Genomic DNA, 17,692 nt, shown 5'->3' on the forward strand with positions numbered 1-17,692 from the left:
AATTTTTCTCTACCGAAAAAAAAAACTTGAATTTGAAGTGCTAAATATTTAAACCGAAAATACAAAATATGCAACCGAAACTCCTTGTCATCAACTTAATTAATTAAATTTGTAACTTTGTAACCAGTCTTATCACCTAATGTTAATGCTACTCTTTGTGCACATTTAATTACCATTTAAGGAAAAAAAAAATGTTCGCGAACAACTAAAGGGGCATGGCAGGAATCCCGAGGGGCTGACGTCATAAATGAGAAGCTGGAATTTCCACGCAATTTTATAGAAAAACAGAAAGGTAGGGTAGGGGGAAAAAAGAAAAAAGAAATCCACTACCACTGGTCTTGCTTATTTGGGGAAAAATGAAAATAAGAGACGAAAGAAAGGGGAGATAACTCCAAAATCAATTTTACAGACAACGACGTCGTACACTTGACTGGGTTCCCATACCATCATCCCAGCCTCCCGACCACCGCCACTCCTACGAGAGTACCCACCACGCGCGAAGCCATTGGTACGTGGCATGCTATCATTGCGCGTGCAGTTGAATCTCGCCCACCGCGAGTGTTTGATTTCAAAAGGGAAGCTCCTTAATGCAGAGCTCCAGCTCCCCTGTTTGAAAATTCGGGAAATTTCGTGCTCTGTTTTCAGACAGAAGAACAAAAAGATTTCTCCGATCCAAAAAGTTTTTTCATTTTCCCTCTCATCTCTCTTCCTTGGAGGGAAAACTTCCAAACCCCAAAGCCCTTCCCACAGCTTCTTCTCCTCCTCCCGCCGGCGAGGAATCCGATCTTCTCCGCTTCCTCTGACCCAGCTCGGTTCAGTTGAGTCCACCCCCGGCTGGATTGACTTGGTTCTGCTCCCTCACGGAGCTCACTGCCACTGTGTGGCTTCGGTTCTTCGATCCTTTTGATGTTCAATTTGAACCCAAGTACGTTCCTCGAACTTCACCAGCTGCTTGCTCGAGTTTGCTGCATTGTCTGTCCTCGGTCTTGTGTTGGTTTGTTCTGTTAGGGTTTCTTTAGCTGGAGTTCTGAACTAGCTCAGCACATGGTGATTCATAAGCTTCTGCATTCATTTGGGTCGTTTGAGCTGATATAATGGTCTTTGATTGAATTCTGCTGGCGGCGTAGCTGAATTTGGTGTGATTGGACTTGCATGTTCTGAATCGCCTTGTAGTGTTCAGGACCTACAATCTAGGGTTTGAGCTGGGACTTAGAGGATAAAAGCCTCTTCTTTTTACTAATGTGCTGTTCCCAAGGTAGAATGGACTTGAACCTGCAGGCTTTTTGCATTTCTGGGTGAATGATGGCACCGATTTCTGCAACTGTAACTTCAGTTCTGTAAAGCTCTGGCTTTCTGCTATGTGCCGTTGCTAGTTAATGTAGTGGGTTCCATGATTTATGTTTCTTTTTTTCGCAATCATATTGCTTATATTTGTTGAGGAAATCTACCAAAGGTAGAACATTTTATCGATTACTTGAGGAAATCTATTCACAGGGAGTATATAATACTGCGGTTCATTTTCTTTTCATCCTACACAGCCTTTTCTATTAGCTATCTATCTGACTTTCAGAGTGATCTGATTTAAATGTGTAATTTCTCAAAAGACTGTAATTTCAATGGGACGGATACTTTTCGGTGATGAAACTGGGAATGATGCACCAAACTGTTAATTATGTTTAGGTAGATCTGCAAATTAGTTTACTTTACTAGCCCAGAGAATCACCAGAGCATAGCCTGTAGCGACATGAATGATAAATCTCTAATCTTTTGTTGGGAGGGAACTGCGAATTTAACCTGTAGTCTGGACCATATAGACTAGACAAGATAATTCGCCATCCAGTTGCTGTAAGGGGCTTTTTAGGACACAAATGATTCTTAGGTTCTCTGTTATTAGGCCCCCGGGTTGAAATTATACATAGTTTATTGCACTTTGGCATATTCTCTCTCGCTCTCATCAACCATTACTTGGGAAAGAACATTTTTTTGGTCAGTAGTTGAATCTGATATCTGACCCTGTTGGTACAGGGTGCTGCAGGCATCACTATAAGTGGAGGAATTCTGCCAGAAGCGAGAATGCAAACAAAGAAAAATGGATGTGGAAGAAATGTGTCGAGGGAACCCACAAGTCCAAGGGTTTCTAGATCTCAGAAAAGATGTTCTGAAAATGCCCAAGTAGCAGCGAAGAAAGTCTCTGAGCTAATAACCTCCTCGGCGAGAAGACAACGAGGTTTTAAGTTTCCGTTTATTTTCAACTAGTTTTTACATTTTTAGGGAGCAATTTATCTACTTTTTCTTCCTATTAGGATTCCAAAGATGCAATCTCCTTGCCTAAGAAACTAATTTGGGACGATCTTGTTGTTTGCCCTGCACATTCTAAGCAAATACATCTGCGCTCGCGCGATTGATGCTTGGGCTATATTTCTTTGCTGAACTCTGGCATCTTAGGCATCTCTGGCCCTTACATTGTAGACTTCCATCAGTTATAATTAGGACCTATCGTCCTTAGGAGTTACAGTATCATTCTCAATTGCTATATCAGTGTGCATTTCATTGTTTGGGCGTAAGATAATTTGAAACATTTTATTGGTTTATTGATAGTACTGTTATTACTGTAGCTGGTTCTCTTCAAAAGAAGAATGAAATTCCTGTCTCGGCAAAGGGTTCAAATAGAGGGTATTCCTTGGTGCAGCATGAGACTGCAGATGCTTGCCCAAGCCATAATGAGATCACTGGTGCTTCCTTGGACCATAAGGTATTAGTACGTGCATTTGGATTTTCTAGGTCTCTTTTTTATGATGTTTTCCCACCATAAATTTTTCCAATTCAGGGTGTTAGGGCGAATGTAATTAGTTGGCTCAAGAGTCTAGCAGCAGGCCAACTAGTGAGAGCTTATGCATTAAGGCTTGATTTTCATGCGTACACATAGATACGCTTATTTCTCCATAACCATCTTAAATTCTACTCATTTTGATTTCTTTCTTATCCTTAAATTCTTTGTTGTATTTTATGGAAAGCATAGTCGATTTCTTTGTCACATCTTATGGAAAGCATATCAGATTTTTGTTTCTAATTGAAATCTAGTTGAGCTATATAGTATGGTAGCGTAGCTTCTTGTTCTTTTAATACCTTTTTGTTATTGTTGTTTACGGCCTTTGATAGCAGAAACTGTTGATCTTCAGGGGTAAATTAACATTGCAGCGTGGTCGAAAAAAAATTATTTATTTAGCTTTAAATAGTGGAGTTAGTGCCATTATTGAAGTTCATAATTATTGGTTTTCTTTTCACAGAGCTGCGAGGAAGTAGCAGGTCGTTCCGCTGAGCAAACTATATTTTCTCCTACCTTTCATTCATCTAAAATTGTGGAAGCGAATCTTACCAAAGGAGGTAAGTAAGAAATGCTGTACAATTACTCTTCTAGAACTCACATATTGTTTCTCTGAAAATCTTTGGTTTTTCTTCCTCATTTATTTTTGATGGTGTTGTGTTTCATCTTATGTAGTTAACTCTGACCAAAACAATTACCTGCATCAAGGAATAGATCAGTTGCATGCTGATATGCGGGATGATCATCATACTGTTAGTTATTCAGAATGCATGTTTGTAGAAGAGAAGAAATGCGTTGATCATTTACCAACTTCTACTGACAGAATTTGTTCTTCCAATCTTGAGATAAATGAAGATACGTCATCCAAAACTTTGGATACTAGTTTTGGTGATATGGTGTTTAATACATATCCAGATGCCCTGGATACTAATTGTGATATGGAGGTTGATGGAACAAGGCTTTCATCTGAAGTTTCTGCCATATATTTCGCGATGAAGAACTCCAAGCTTGAATGTGTTGATGAGCATGGGCAGGAAACAGTTGTAGCAGATGTATGCGTTCAGGACACAGAGTATGATGACTTTGATGACTTCGACCCTTACTTCTTCATAAAAAATCTACCTGACTTATCATCAGTTGTCCCCACTTTCCGACCCATGTTGCTACCTAAGCAGACACGAAGCTGCCCCTCAACATCTCTTGTGTTGGACTTGGATGGTAAGGAATTTACTAGTGAAAAAGATAATTTTTCGTATTCTTTTTATGCTGCAAAATTCATAATCATGGATGATAAAAGATTATTGGAAACATTAGGCCCTCCCTTGAGGATTCTTTAAGGTAAACTCATATGACTGGGCATTATTATTATTATTATTTTCCATTACCAAACAATTGTATTTTTTTTAGTCAACCTTCTCCAGTGTTCTGTTTCTGCCATACCCTCTTGTTTCAATTGAAATTTGATTCGAGTGACCAGGCTAAAAGGGTGACACCGACTTTGCAGAAACGCTGGTGCACTCGACATTAGAACCTTGTGATGATGCAGACTTCACATTTCCCGTAAATTTTAACCTACAAGAATATACAGTTTATGTCCGTTGCCGGCCCCATCTCAGAGATTTTATGGAGAGAGTCGCCACCCTCTTTGAGATCATTATTTTTACAGCTAGCCAGAGTATATATGCAGAGCAACTCTTGAATGTGCTGGACCCGAAAAGGAAAATATTTCGCCATCGGGTTTACCGTGATTCCTGTGTTTATGTGGAGGGAAATTACCTCAAGGATTTGTCTGTTCTCGGGCGTGATCTGGCACATGTCATCATCATAGACAACTCACCGCAGGTATTCTCATATATTCTCACACAGAAGTTGCCTTCAGTAATTTATTGCTTTCAAGAAATACCGATGCAGTATGTGATATTAATTGTTGAATAAGCAAGAATTACAAAACATGAATATTGCTACATTTTCGGATAGTAGTATGATTTTTTGAATCTTTCCAGTTTTTTATCATTAAGATATCGTCTAATAATTTGCTTGTTCTGGGGAATCTGTGCTTAAAAATAGCGAACACGTTGTCAAGAGTCTCTAGTTGCTGACTGCCATCAACTTTCTGTTTCCGAAAAAGTGAAAAATCTCAAATTCCAAAAATACTGACATACTTTATTGTAGGCTTTTGGGTTTCAGGTGGATAATGGAATACCTATCGAGAGCTGGTTTGATGACCGTACTGATCAAGAATTGCTGCGGCTGCTTCCGTTCTTGGAGAGCTTAGCTGGAGTTGATGATGTTCGGCCTCTGATCGCCAACAAGTATAATCTTCAGGAGAAGATAGCGGCGGCTGTTTATCCACCCTCGAACTTGAGGAGAGGAGACCCTCTCGAGAGGTGACAATCGATTATTGCATAGTATGTGCTGTTTATCTATCAATCTAGGTCTCCTTTCTGCACTATTTATTGTTTAATTGGTTCTAGAAATACCGCCTTCTCTTTGCATTTGCTCTCTCTTGAGGAGTGGGGACTGTAAGATGTGAAATAAAAATCTATGATTTCATTTGGTTAGGTGGTTGTCTATATACTTCCATTTTGGAAATTTTTTAGTCCAATCCTCGGGGACAATCGAGGAAAATACATTTCCGTGCAAATGTTTTATGCCATGGGACTCCGGTTGCTCATGAACTCGGACACTTAACGAGTTCCTTGAGGTTAACTTTCTTCTTTCATCGATGAGGGACCTTTACGACTGCATATGGAGAAAGTCTTCAATGGGTCATAATTCATATGGATAAAGACTTCAACTGGTTGGACGTAAGTTGTGTTGTCGTGTCCTGATTCACTTTTCGATCCATCTCGAAGCAAGCCATCGGCAGCCCATGGAATGTAAACCCGGGGCCTTGTCGTTCTCACTATCATGAAGATAAATCTTATCTAAACTCGAGTCATTGCAGAGAGGACCGAAAGAAAGTAAAACACTTGTTGAAAAATAGATATAAAATCGTAAGGTTGATCAAATTGTGAGCGGATGTCGTTTTCGGCATCATAGCCCCACTTGACAATCACTATCATGCGGACGATGAAATGAATTAACGATGTCACAATTTTTGAAATAATTTTCACTTACCTGCTTTCTTCGACCATAAGGATATACAATGGAATATCAAATTGAATATTAAATTATATATATATATATATATATATATATGCGCGTGTGTGTGTTGAGAAGATCCAATCCCTGCAAGATTCCAAGGAAGTGGACCCCATGCACTTCCCTCCATAACGTACGTTGATCAACCAATCACAAATCTGATAAATAAACAAAATAAGATCAAATCTAATATAGCCTCCTTCCATGATATCTCTGGATCTGATGTCAGGGTCGCCACGTGTCCTTCCCGAGGCCGCTACTCTCTCCTAGAAACATCCCGACTGGGCCCCACGTGCCCGTAAACCCACTAGTCCATGCACTTTAGATTCCGCCATCGGACCCCACAGCAAACCACGGGTCCAACCTCAGCCGTCCGATCAACCTTTCGCCCCATATTATTCTTAATAAATACGAAAATTAATATACGTTATGGCCACTAATATTTAATCAGACATCAGCCCTAAAGCCTCTCGCTTCAGACAGAGCAAAGAAGAAGACGACGAAGAAGAAGAAGTCGCGAGAACCAAGCGAAGGAATCGCCGCTCAATTTCCCATGGAGCAGGTATCGGATTCGATCATCAATCTGCGTTTGGACGGAATCCTCACCAATCGGGATCCTCCTTCAGCTCGAATCCATCTTCTCGTTTCGATCCAAACCATCCCTCTCGTGTTTGTTTGCAGATGGAGGTCGAGAACCCGAAGAAGAGCCACGAGCTGAAGCACCTGGGGTTCGTTAGGGTCGCCACGATCCACGCGGTGGTCTGCATCTCGAGCCTGTACGATTACGCCAAGCGGAACTCCGGACCCCTGAGATCCACGGTTGGGACCGTCGAAGGTGCGGTGACCGCCGTGGTGGGTCCTGTGTACGAGAAGTTCAAGGGAGTTCCCGATGATCTCCTGGCGTTCCTCGATGAGAAGGTAAATCTCCTAGATTCTTAGCTTCAGATCGATGCATTGCTCCGAGAAATGTTCTGTTGATCCCTACTGATGCTGTTCCTTTGCCTGCTAAGCTCGACAGCTTAGATTGTTTCAACGTATCTTTCGATTTATTTCTAAGCAATTATGACTGAGTAGTTCCGGTACGATCGAGCTAGCTGCAGTGCAGATTGATGCAATTAAGCATTGGTTTTCATATGATGCATCAGTTTTTGAATATAATTTCATATGATGCGATTTGCGATATGATGTACCGAGAATCTGCATGTAGGATCAGAAACTTGGCGTGTTGATTTTTGCTAAGATTGATTTGAAGAAATAACACTGTTTTCAGGCAGATGAAGCTTCGCACAAGTTTGATGAGCATGCTCCTCCAATAGCAAAGAAAATCGCGTACCAAGTCCATGGCTTATTCGAGATTGCATCGCACAAGGCCCAGAAGCTCGTGCACGAGGCTCAGACCGGGGGCCCTTGGGCAGCCTTTCACTATGCCGGCAGGGAGTCGAAGCAGCTCGTACTGAGCCAGAGCGTGAAGGTCTGGGACAAGCTGAACGAGGTCCCTCCCTTGCACAATGTGGCAGAAATGGCCGTCCCCACGGCAGCTCACTGGTCGAAGAAGTACAACCACACAGTGAAGAAGATGTCGAGGAAAGGGTACCCTGTGTTTGGGTACTTTCCCCTGATTCCTGTGGATGAGATGGCCAAGGCATTCAAGCAGGGACAGGCAGAGGAGAAGGAAGATACTGGCGCTGTGCACGATTCGAGTTCGGACTCAGATTGATTGGATTTTCGTGAACTGCGGGAGACTGGTGTGTGTGAACCCGAATGTGGTAGAAGTTTATGGGTATTGCAAGTGGTTGTCTGGTAGATTGTAAAAAACGAAAAATGTTGACAACTATGTATCATCCTAAAGAACTCTCTTGGTCTTGTTCTGCCCCACTTTCATGAGAACCAGCGTTCAATGATTTGGGGAAATTTCATTGCTAGTACCATTCCCCAGTTGTGATCTGTTTTGCTTCTGATGTCTTACCGACAGCAGTACGTCCGGTGTTGAGTCGGGAAAATTTTTGTGGTCAATAGAGGTGGTTATCTCCAGCATAGCGACGTTCTTAAGAAGAGCAACACTGTTATCCTCTTTGCTACAGTCACCTCGGGCGGGATGTACAAGCCAGATAGATTGTCCAAAAGCCAACTTGAGATGAATCATCTGCGTATTCATCGATGGGGGTGTGGGCATTCCCTGATGTCAGTGACTCAGTGTCATCCTCCATCCGAGTGCAGTGGCTCAGGTTGAGCCACCACCCCGGCTATGGTCTAGCCTAGAAAATTTACTATTGGTCAAGATGGCTCAAAATAAGCCACTACGGCCTTAGCACAAGGTCAATTGGGGGAGCCTTACCCTCTAGATGAACACTGTCGTCTGGCACGGCCTTGACCCGATCTTTCGATGTTAATCCAGATACGCTTGCCATTACAAGCAAAAGGCCGACTGCATCTGACACAAACCTAGAATCAGTTGATTTGCCAAAATGGGTTTTAAACATTATCCCAACAAGAGAATGGATTGCACCAAAAAAAAAAAACTGAACCCTTGATCTCGGTATAATCAAGGCAGTACGATCCCGTCCACTACCCTCCCTCCCACGCCATCCAAGCAAACTCGGTGGGCTTACCGAATGTCCGGTTCGGTCCATGATTGTTATCTTGCAAAACAGATTTAAGGGCATACCAAGGCATGGAGCAGAGTCCACCACTCTCGAGCTGAAGCCCATCAAGCTCTTCTCATTCGTTATAAAAATACCAAAATGTGGCCTTGGACTTGCAGATTCCTTCCTCCTGGGGCCCCTTCTCATTCATTATATATACCAAAGTGGCTCGACCATCTTTCAGACTCTGAGAGCTCAGAGCCCCTCTATGGGAAAGGTCCAGGGATGGTGATTGTACCCTATCAATCCCTTAATTCAAGCAAAGCAACAAATGAGCTTTGATAGCTTTATCTAGGGCAAAGCCATCCAATGTGATCGGCCTGTTGACCTCCGAATTATTGCAATCTACGAATCATTTCATTCCATTCCATTCCATTCTTTAGTTCTTCGGCATCGCAGCTAACGAACCCAACTGAATAATCAGACAGCATGTTTCGAGCGGTGATCATTTTGCTATTCACATGTTTCTCTACGTTCCATCTGGACAGAGAAAATCTGATATTGAACGAGCTGCACCTTACATGTTGCTGGCACAAAATTAATGCTGCAGGGATTTTGAGATACTTTTAAGGCCGATCGAAGTATTAAGAAACAAGCACCATGCTTGTGAGGTAGCTCGAGAAATGGAGAGACACGCAGTGGTTTGATGACCAGATTAGGACTCGAGCTAGACTAAAAATGGATTCCCAATTAAAGCGATCCTTCGTGAATATTATCCCGATTTAGAATCTCTTGATTTAGTTCATGATTTTAGAATCTCTTCCTGTTTCGCATGACTTCCCTCATTGAACCTTTTTCCCGGGATATAAATACACCTACGTACTCAAATGTATGCACACGTCTATGTACACACCTTTAAGAAGCCCAAAGCATGAAATCCCCCAACTGCCAACCCAACCACTGTCCTTTGATGGGCCTAGCCTCGTACCACCTTTTGTATCCCCAATTTTTGTCTGGTAACTACCACACTAAATCTCAAGTCTCAATTTAAAGTTTAAATTTTAAAGTCTCAATTACTCAGAAAAAAAAAAGAGTCTCATTTTAAAGAAATAAAATTTTTCGAAAAAAATTAAAACAAAATAAAGGAGAATTAATTTTTCCTTTTGCCATCTTTTGGATACACACATAAGAAGACATTTTCTTTTGAAGAAAACCGATATAATATTTGAAGATTTATATTCACTAATACTAACAAATCTGGATATTGATTTCGATATCGATCTAAGTTAAGAAAAATTACACAAAAATACTTGTGATCCATACATGAAATCCAAGATTCACCCCTTCATGAATTAAGAATTCAACTTCTATGAGGCGCATAAAAAAGCTACGAAAATAGGGAAACCCCCCAAAGAAAAAGGGAGAATAATAATGATGGATAAAAGGAAATAAGAATAAGTGCAACACCCACAATGAGATGCTTCCTCCTTTCCCCTTTCATCCTCCTCTTTTTTTCTTTTTCTTTTTTTTTGGGGCACATATTTTTTATTTCTCACTTTATTCCATTTTTTTTTCCTTTTTTTTTATTTTGTGGCCTCGCATAAAGCTTTGGAGACAACCACACTCCTCCACTACCCACAAAAATGGTCGTCTCCTCTTTCACAATTCTATTTGCTTTCCCTCCATTCATCAAATCTCCCAATAAATCCACCATGTGTTGGCCCTTTTTTGGCCACCAAAAATAGAAGAAGAAAATATTTCGCAAAAGAAAAGAAAAGCTAAGGGGGAAAAATTAATTATTAAATTTTGTATTCTCGCTTGCCCTCCCATCTCAATTTGCTTAGTTTTCTTCTATCATGAAAGGGAAGTGAAATCAATATGAGCTATTGTTGGGTTTGATATTTCAAAATTTGACTTGTTTTAGCAAATCTAAGACAAGAAAAAAACATAGGCCTCCTTTTCCTTTTAACTTTACCTCAAAGCTAAGGCAAATGCCCCCTTCCTCCTCTCCTCCCCCCCCCCCCCATCCATTAATGAGGGACTCATGTGGTGGGTTTGGCTGTCCTGTCCATTTTGATGGCCTTTTCTCCCATATCACAAATTACTGATAGAAATCCCCTCACAACTCATACAAAACATATGATTATTGGCATTCCGCGATCGAGAAAGCTACGCCTGCGAGCTCATTCATTCGCCTATCACATATTTAAATTTATTTCGCAAGATATACCATTGTTTAGACTCAAAGAGGGAGCCCACATTTTCTGAAATAAATTTAATTTAATTTACGAAATTGAGTCTCCTGCGTCCTGCCATTGCACTATGGTGAAAATAATTCAGAAAAAAGAAAATGAAAATGAAGTAAAAATTCTCCTGACTATTTACGCGAACCGTTTTTCCCTCTGTACAAAATCTTGACCGCATAAGGGATTCCAAATAAGACTACTCTTTTTAGCCTGACTTACCCATCCAAAATTGGCCTTGATATTTTCTCCCCTCATCTTTTTGATAGTTTTCACTTTCGTCCTCCCCGGAAAGAACAGAACACTAGCTGCCATTTCCATCACCGTCAACTCTCCTCCATCATGTCACGCCCACCGTCAGCCGCCCCGTTGTTTTCCCTGCCTTCGCCGCCGTCCTCGTTCACCCACCGCTCCGCCGGCACACACTCAGACTTGTGCCGGAGCTTCCAGTCAAGCGCCTGACACGCGCGGGAGCAATAGTTGACGGTCCCGCACACCGAGCACCTCCGGAACTCGTGCCGCCTTGACTCGGGCCTCCCGCAGCCGACGTGAGAGCACAGCCTCAGCCCCGGCCCCGGTGAGCAGTCCCGTGCGGCAAACCACTCGGCCAGGAACCGGTTCGCCGGGTGCGCCTCGGGGGCCGGGACGTTGCACCCGAAGTCGCTCAGCAGCGGGCACCCCGCGCCACCCACATGGCGGTGGTTAGTGCCAGAGTTCTGGCCCCAGGCGAGCCATGCGCGAGAGCACAGCACAGCGGCCGTGGTGGAGGTGGATAGTACGGCGGCGAGCTCCCGGGCATTGGCCTGGACAAGGAAGCGCCGGCCCTCGGCGATGTTCTGGCGGATGCCGTAGCCATCCTGAAGACAGTGGCCGAGCTCCCTCATGGCGTCGATGTGGCCGAGGAACGCGGCCCGTGCGCACAGGGCCACCCCCGCCTTCAAGTCCTTGTCGTCCTTCGACCCTCCGCTTCCGTTGAACTGGACGACCGCGAGTGAATAGAGCGCCGGCGCGTGCGACGCAATCGCGGCCTTAGCCATCAGAGAAGCCCCGCTACCCCGGTTCTCCAAACAGTAAAAACGGATCTGCACCCCAAAAAGGGGAGAAAAAAGAGAGGAAATTCAGTAAACTCAGTCTCCTATCAGGAAATGAGGCATTTTCCTCCCATATGGAGGAAGATCAAATGAGAGAACCGTACCATGCCGAGGGTATAGGAGGCCTCGAGGTTGCCGGAATCGGCGCAGACCTTCAGAAACCGGTGAGCGGAGTCACACCAGTTCTCAGCTTTAACGGCAAAAGCTTTAGACGACGCCACGGACAGAACCTGAGAATTGAGGGCCAACCCCTTCAGTCTCTTGCACCTGTACGGTCACAAAATCCATTAGTTAAAATCATAGTATTCATCAAACCCGCTGAAAAGGGGGGGAAAAAAAGAAAAAAAACCGATACAAGAAATCCCAGAAATGCGATGAGATGAAAATCAAACGGGGTGAGGAGATTCAGCGACGTACGTTAGAAGGACGTTCATGAAATCGGAAGGGCAGCCGGCAGAGGCGCTGAGCTTGGAGAGGATACAGAGGACGAGGTCATCGGGCAGGGAGTCGAACATATCAATACCCCTCCTCTGGCGCTTCCCTGCAGAGAACCTTGCCTCCGCCTCCCCGTCCACCGTCCTCCTCCGCCGACTCCTCTTTCCCGAAGCCGTCCCCGCGTCCGAGAAGATGCCCACACCATCCTGATTGCAGACTCTTTTACGGGTCCTCATCCCTCTCCCTATCTCTTGCAGAGTTCTATGGCGTTTTCTCAGGAGGAAGACGAGACGGGAAAAGAGAGGGAGCCGAGAGCAACAAAGAAGAAGGAAATGGGCAGAGTGCTGGAGATAAATAACACACCACCACCACCATAACCCATACCCTTAGTCCGTTACGAAATCACGAAACTGCCCCTGGGTTGTCGTTTTACTGGTCAAACCCCGTTGACCCAGATCCGTCCTTTCGTCTTCGGTTATCAATTTTTTCAGTTTTTTGCAGAGTGGCAGCGCAAGAGAAATGCTTCCTCCTTGTCTGCACGTTTCTCAGAAGAAGAAGAAGAAGAACAGTAAGAGGGGGGGGGGGGGCGTGAGGGAGAGGAACGATGGAGGGGGGAGAGTAATTTATATTGACCACGCCGTAACAAGGTAAAAAGAATCCCTTCCCCTCCATGGACCGGATGCAGTTGAGTAAAAGGCCAACTAACCGCGCGGTCAATTTTCTGGGGGTAAAGTTATGAATTTTTTACCTGGCTGGGTGGTGGGGCCCCGTGGGATGCGGGCGTGTGGGGCACGCGGAGGGTCGGTTCTTTCTCCCAGTACGTGCGAGGCACGCGCCTCTGCCGGCGAGTGCGGGGAGCTCCCTGAGGGACAACGGAAACAAACTCAGGGGTAGCGGTTTCTGGGCGAAGACCCGGCCAGTAAAGGTCAAAACGATGAGTCAGCAGTTGGATTTATTCAGTTACTCCATTTCTTTCTTTTTTTATTGGGCGTAAATCTGATCTGAAAATTTAATTGAATTTCAATTAATTCAATTAATCAATTAAAAAGTAAAATTCTTACATTATAAATTTTTTATATTTATAAAAATTTAAATTCGAGATCTTACTTAAATAAAACAAGTATCGAACTTTTATCGACCAACGTTTGAAACGGAATTAGCCATTTGAATCGGCCCAAGCTCTCCTTTTTCTGTCTTTCATTTATTTATTTTTAAATTAGCCATTTGAATCGGAAATTTCCTTCTTTTTCTTGATTCTTTGCTGCTTTTGATTGTCACTATTGACCCCGATTTTTCAGTTTAAATTTTCTTCTCCCTCAACAAATAATTACAGTTGCCAAATAATGTTTGAACTTAGCGTTTGACGATTGCCAACAATTTTCCCAGTCGAGCGCAACGTGTCTATTGCCGTTTACAGGGTGAGGCAGTTCGATTTTTCAGAACGTTGACTACTTAAATTGTTGACATTCCATACAGAACTGATCCCCATCTTTTTATTCGTTGACAGTTACTTACACCGAAATATGGGGATGAAATAGAAATCCATTTCAAGCTTTAGTTACAATGGAATATAAAAAAAAGATCGTTTCTTCTTGAGGTAGGCCTCGTTGTTGGAATATATAAGAAAGATGTTAGCAAATGTCATTTCAATCTATAACTACAGAGTGAAAAAACCAAATCCTCTCGGGGAAAAATATCAATTTGTAACGACGTGTGAAAAATATTAATCTCCTGGGGTTCACCCACATATTCTTGATCTTATATTTGATCATGACGTATAGATTTGCTATTACAAAATCCGATAGTTCTTGTATAGTTCGTCGAGATCTGACTGCTAAATTATCGAAATTTCATAGAGAACTAATTCTCGACTTTTTATTCACTGATAAGTTATTTTAAGAAAGAATGAGGATGTTAACAGAGATTAATCAATCTGGAACGACGGAGTAAAAAATCGAATCGTCTCATTCTTGGCATACTTTTTAAACAAAGTATGATCCTTGGCCATTGTTCGTAACAATGGCCGTTGTAGAAGCTGACAGTGGTTGCTAAATTAGCAAAATTCGATATAAAACTAATCCTCGACTAATTTTATAGAAGAATGAGGATGCTACAAGAGATCATCTCCATGAAGTAAAAAAAATCTAATCCTCTTTGGGTACGATCTCATAGTTGGCATATTTTGTGAACAAGGTTGGATCCTTGGACAAATTGAAAAAAGTTTGCTACCCGGCCAACGCAATCACGTATTAAATCTGATTGAAATGCGCCGATTACCGTTACAGAATCCGACGGTTAATGAATGGTTTACCAAAATGCTATCATTTGCTTATTAACATTTCATATAAAAGAAATTCTCAATTTGTTAGTTTTTGATATGTGCGTTTATCGAATAATGAGGATGAGAACAAAGATCGATTCAGGCCATTATGGTGGAGTAAGAAATTGGGGCCGTTTGGTTTAAACTTCAGAAACGAAAATGGAAACCGAATCGAAATGAGATTGGAGTGGGATAGAATTTAGAAATAAAATGACAATTTTTTCTTTTTATTTGATTTAATAAGGAATTATAATTCAATTTTATTTTATTTAGTTCATTGCTTATGTAATTGGAACCAATTGTAATATTTCAATTAAACAACTAACAAGTATCTACTATGTCAATAACTATTCATATAACCTATATAAATAATTTAAGAAATTATTAAATGTACCAAATTTATTCAATAATATGGGCATTGCAAAGTTTAAAAAAAAAAGTTTGATTAGAATTCCTAGAAAACATTGTAAGATTGGTTCATAATTACTCAAAATAAATAAACAGTTGAAGAAGTTGGACACTAGTCTAAATTGTTCATGAAGTGGAATACCTGACAAATTGTTCATGAATTGCTAGATTTATGGGAATTATGATTTACTTTTCCAATGCTAATTAAGTAAAGATGCGTGGTCTTTTTAATGGAAAGAAAGTGACTGGTTTTTATTTTTGTTTACATTGAATTAAGAGAATAAGAACAAGTAGGAGGGATATTTACAATAAGATCAAACTATACAACAAAATTAAAGTGGTTACGATGTAAATTTTTTGCATAAATAATTTGAGATGGGATAAGATATAAGATATTTTATTATTTAATAAAAAATTCAGCGTATAATTATATAAGGGTGAAAATGTAAATTATTTTCCACTCTTCGTCTTCATTTCCTAGGGGCTCTGAGGAATGACTGATTCCCAGTATGGCATAATCATTTCTCCAGTCCGAGGGAATTGGAAACCAGCTCCTTTCAACCGAACAACTACACTCGGAATGATTCATTTTGATTTTGACTCCCCTCTTATTTTAAACGAATCAGACGGGCACTTGATTCTTCTTGGGGTAGGTCTTTTGAACAGAAAATTTGGATCCTTGGCACTAGAAACAAGTTCAGGTGGACTCCACACAAAAATAAAAAATAAAAAATAAAAAATGGAGAGTACTAATTAAAAAAGGATCAATTTTTCATTCATAAATGGTATTCTACCACTTATGAGAAAAACGTTTAAAAACAATTAAAGTTGACTCAGTATTTTCTTTTTACCTTGATTTCTAGAAATCTAAAAGAACTTGACTAATTCAATTCGAATCGATCGACCCACCAAAAAGTAAAGCTCTCTTAATAAAGGATTTTCTCCATTCACAATACTCGAATCCAATATCTTAATTAAATATAATAAGATTCAAATCGTTTGAATCGACTCTTGTTGTCTGCCTTAGATTTTTTTTAAAGGATATCTACACATTACTAATATATTGCTCATGGATTGCACTGATTTACGACTTTAACAACTTTTGACTTCCTTATAATTGAATTTATATGTTTTCATATTATAATTTTAATCCTAATTTCCAAAAAGGGCATTATGCAAACGGAATGAGTATATAATAAAGTTTTATGCTGCGTTTGGTTTGTAAGTAACATTTTAAAATCAGATTTTGAAAAAGAGTAGTATAAATGGTTATGTATGGAGTCTACCCTTTGATATTATTTGAGTTATGTGATTTTGATTTTGAAAAAAAATTATATAAATGGGACTCATCCTTTGACTTTGTATGAGTTATTTTGTTTTATTGTGAGTAAAATTAAGTCAAAGTGAGATTTTAAAATCTCACTTTGATTTCAAACGAGACTTTAAATTGGCAGTCCTAGGTAACCAAAAAGGAGGATAAAACGATGATCAATTTTATGCTTAGAAGAAAAAGAAATGGAGAAAAAAAGATATAGATATAACATATATGATTTTCTAGGATTAGTTTGACTAAGCGGATTTCGATAACAGGTCACTCAAGCTCCAGAGAGCTGAGCAGACTCGAGAGACTTATAAAGAGAACAAAAAGGAAGACACAATTTCAACATGTTTGAAGGGCCAAAATTGCCTTCTTCCATGTAGCCATTCGAATGTCTTTAGTCAAATAACCGATCGTTTCGTCCAGTCATTTTTTTATAACACATCATTACGTTTAGATTACTTTTCAGTACAACGAAACAGATCATTGAAATCACTCTTTTATGCACACAATGAACGGTCCACGATATCCGTGGACCTTAGAATCATATCATTCTGATATTCTCGGTATCAAACTTCTGATTCCAGGATTTATATCGTCCGTTCGAAGAACCGTGCCGCTCCCGGGCTATTCATGAGAAAAACAGACGCCCTCCTACGTACTCAAACTACATATAAGATCAAGAATCAGTGTCCCCATACCACTGAAGTGTGCGTAGGAACACAGACAATCGAGTCGATCGTTTGCGGCCGTAAGAATTAATTAACAGCTGGCCGTCACATCAAGACACTGACGTGCCTGAGAATATTTGTTTAGTATAAAAATCTCATTTAGCCACCACGAAATATGCCTTTTACAGTCTATTATTCGATCGTTAGAGGACAAATTCAAAAGCCGCCATCATTTATCGTAAAGAAAAAATTGAGAGAGAACCCAATTAGATTTGTTTGTGTGAGGAAAACGCGAAAATTGGTCGGAATTGAAAACTACTTTTATATATGATGCTGTTGACTTTGTTCTCGAAAAGAGTAGTTTTCTTTGATCCCATCATTAACTTGCGCCGCTAGGGCAAGTTAATTAAAAACTAGTCAAGCAGTCCGTCCATTTTACATGCATTTTATAATTTTAATTACTATGTAAAATTTATCGCATGGCATGTCTTTATCTATAGTCCGAATTTAATTCTCTTTTAGAGCTCCACTTGTCTCTGACACGGGTCCGAATGAGTTTGTAAATACTTTTGTATTTACAATTATATCATGACATGAAAGCAGTTCGAGTCTTCTTTATTTTTTTTTTGGGATAGATGAAAGCATGCTCACGTCAA

The 17,692-nt window shown here is 40.9% G+C and overlaps 2 protein-coding genes across 2 annotated transcripts; one reads left to right on the forward strand and one right to left on the reverse strand.

Moving 5' to 3' along the window:
• Positions 1-661: 661 nt before the first annotated feature.
• Positions 662-7,923, forward strand: LOC116210600. The gene is given in 9 exon segments (XM_031544520.1): positions 662-925; positions 2,026-2,227; positions 2,616-2,752; positions 3,288-3,384; positions 3,500-4,042; positions 4,329-4,666; positions 4,997-5,241; positions 6,595-6,886; positions 7,239-7,923. Coding segments are annotated over 8 exon segments (2,253 nt in total). The 5' UTR covers positions 662-925; positions 2,026-2,073; the 3' UTR covers positions 7,686-7,923.
• A 2,887-nt stretch (positions 7,924-10,810) lies between these two features.
• On the reverse strand, positions 10,811-12,860 carry LOC116212030 (F-box protein At1g67340). The gene is made up of 3 exons (XM_031546606.1): positions 12,302-12,860; positions 11,989-12,151; positions 10,811-11,875 (listed from the first exon to the last, which is right to left on the reverse strand). The coding sequence occupies exons 1-3, from the start codon at positions 12,553-12,555 to the stop codon at positions 11,120-11,122; spliced, it is 1,173 nt and encodes a 390-aa protein (XP_031402466.1). The 5' UTR covers positions 12,556-12,860; the 3' UTR covers positions 10,811-11,119.
• Positions 12,861-17,692: the final 4,832 nt, after the last annotated feature.

Source organism: Punica granatum, chromosome 6 (genome assembly GCF_007655135.1).
Source record: "Punica granatum isolate Tunisia-2019 chromosome 6, ASM765513v2, whole genome shotgun sequence".
Classification (NCBI taxonomy): Eukaryota; Viridiplantae; Streptophyta; class Magnoliopsida; order Myrtales; family Lythraceae; genus Punica; species Punica granatum.

Coding starts and splice junctions, on each gene's coding strand:
- LOC116212030 (XM_031546606.1), bottom strand. CDS start 12,555: ATGAGGACCCGTAAAAGAGTCTGCAATCAGGATGGTGTGGGCATCTTC. Junction 12,152..12,301: donor TTCATGAACGTCCTTCTAAC/GTACGTCGCTGA, acceptor GTGACCGTACAG/GTGCAAGAGACTGAAGGGGT. Junction 11,876..11,988: donor CCTCCTATACCCTCGGCATG/GTACGGTTCTCT, acceptor TTTGGGGTGCAG/ATCCGTTTTTACTGTTTGGA.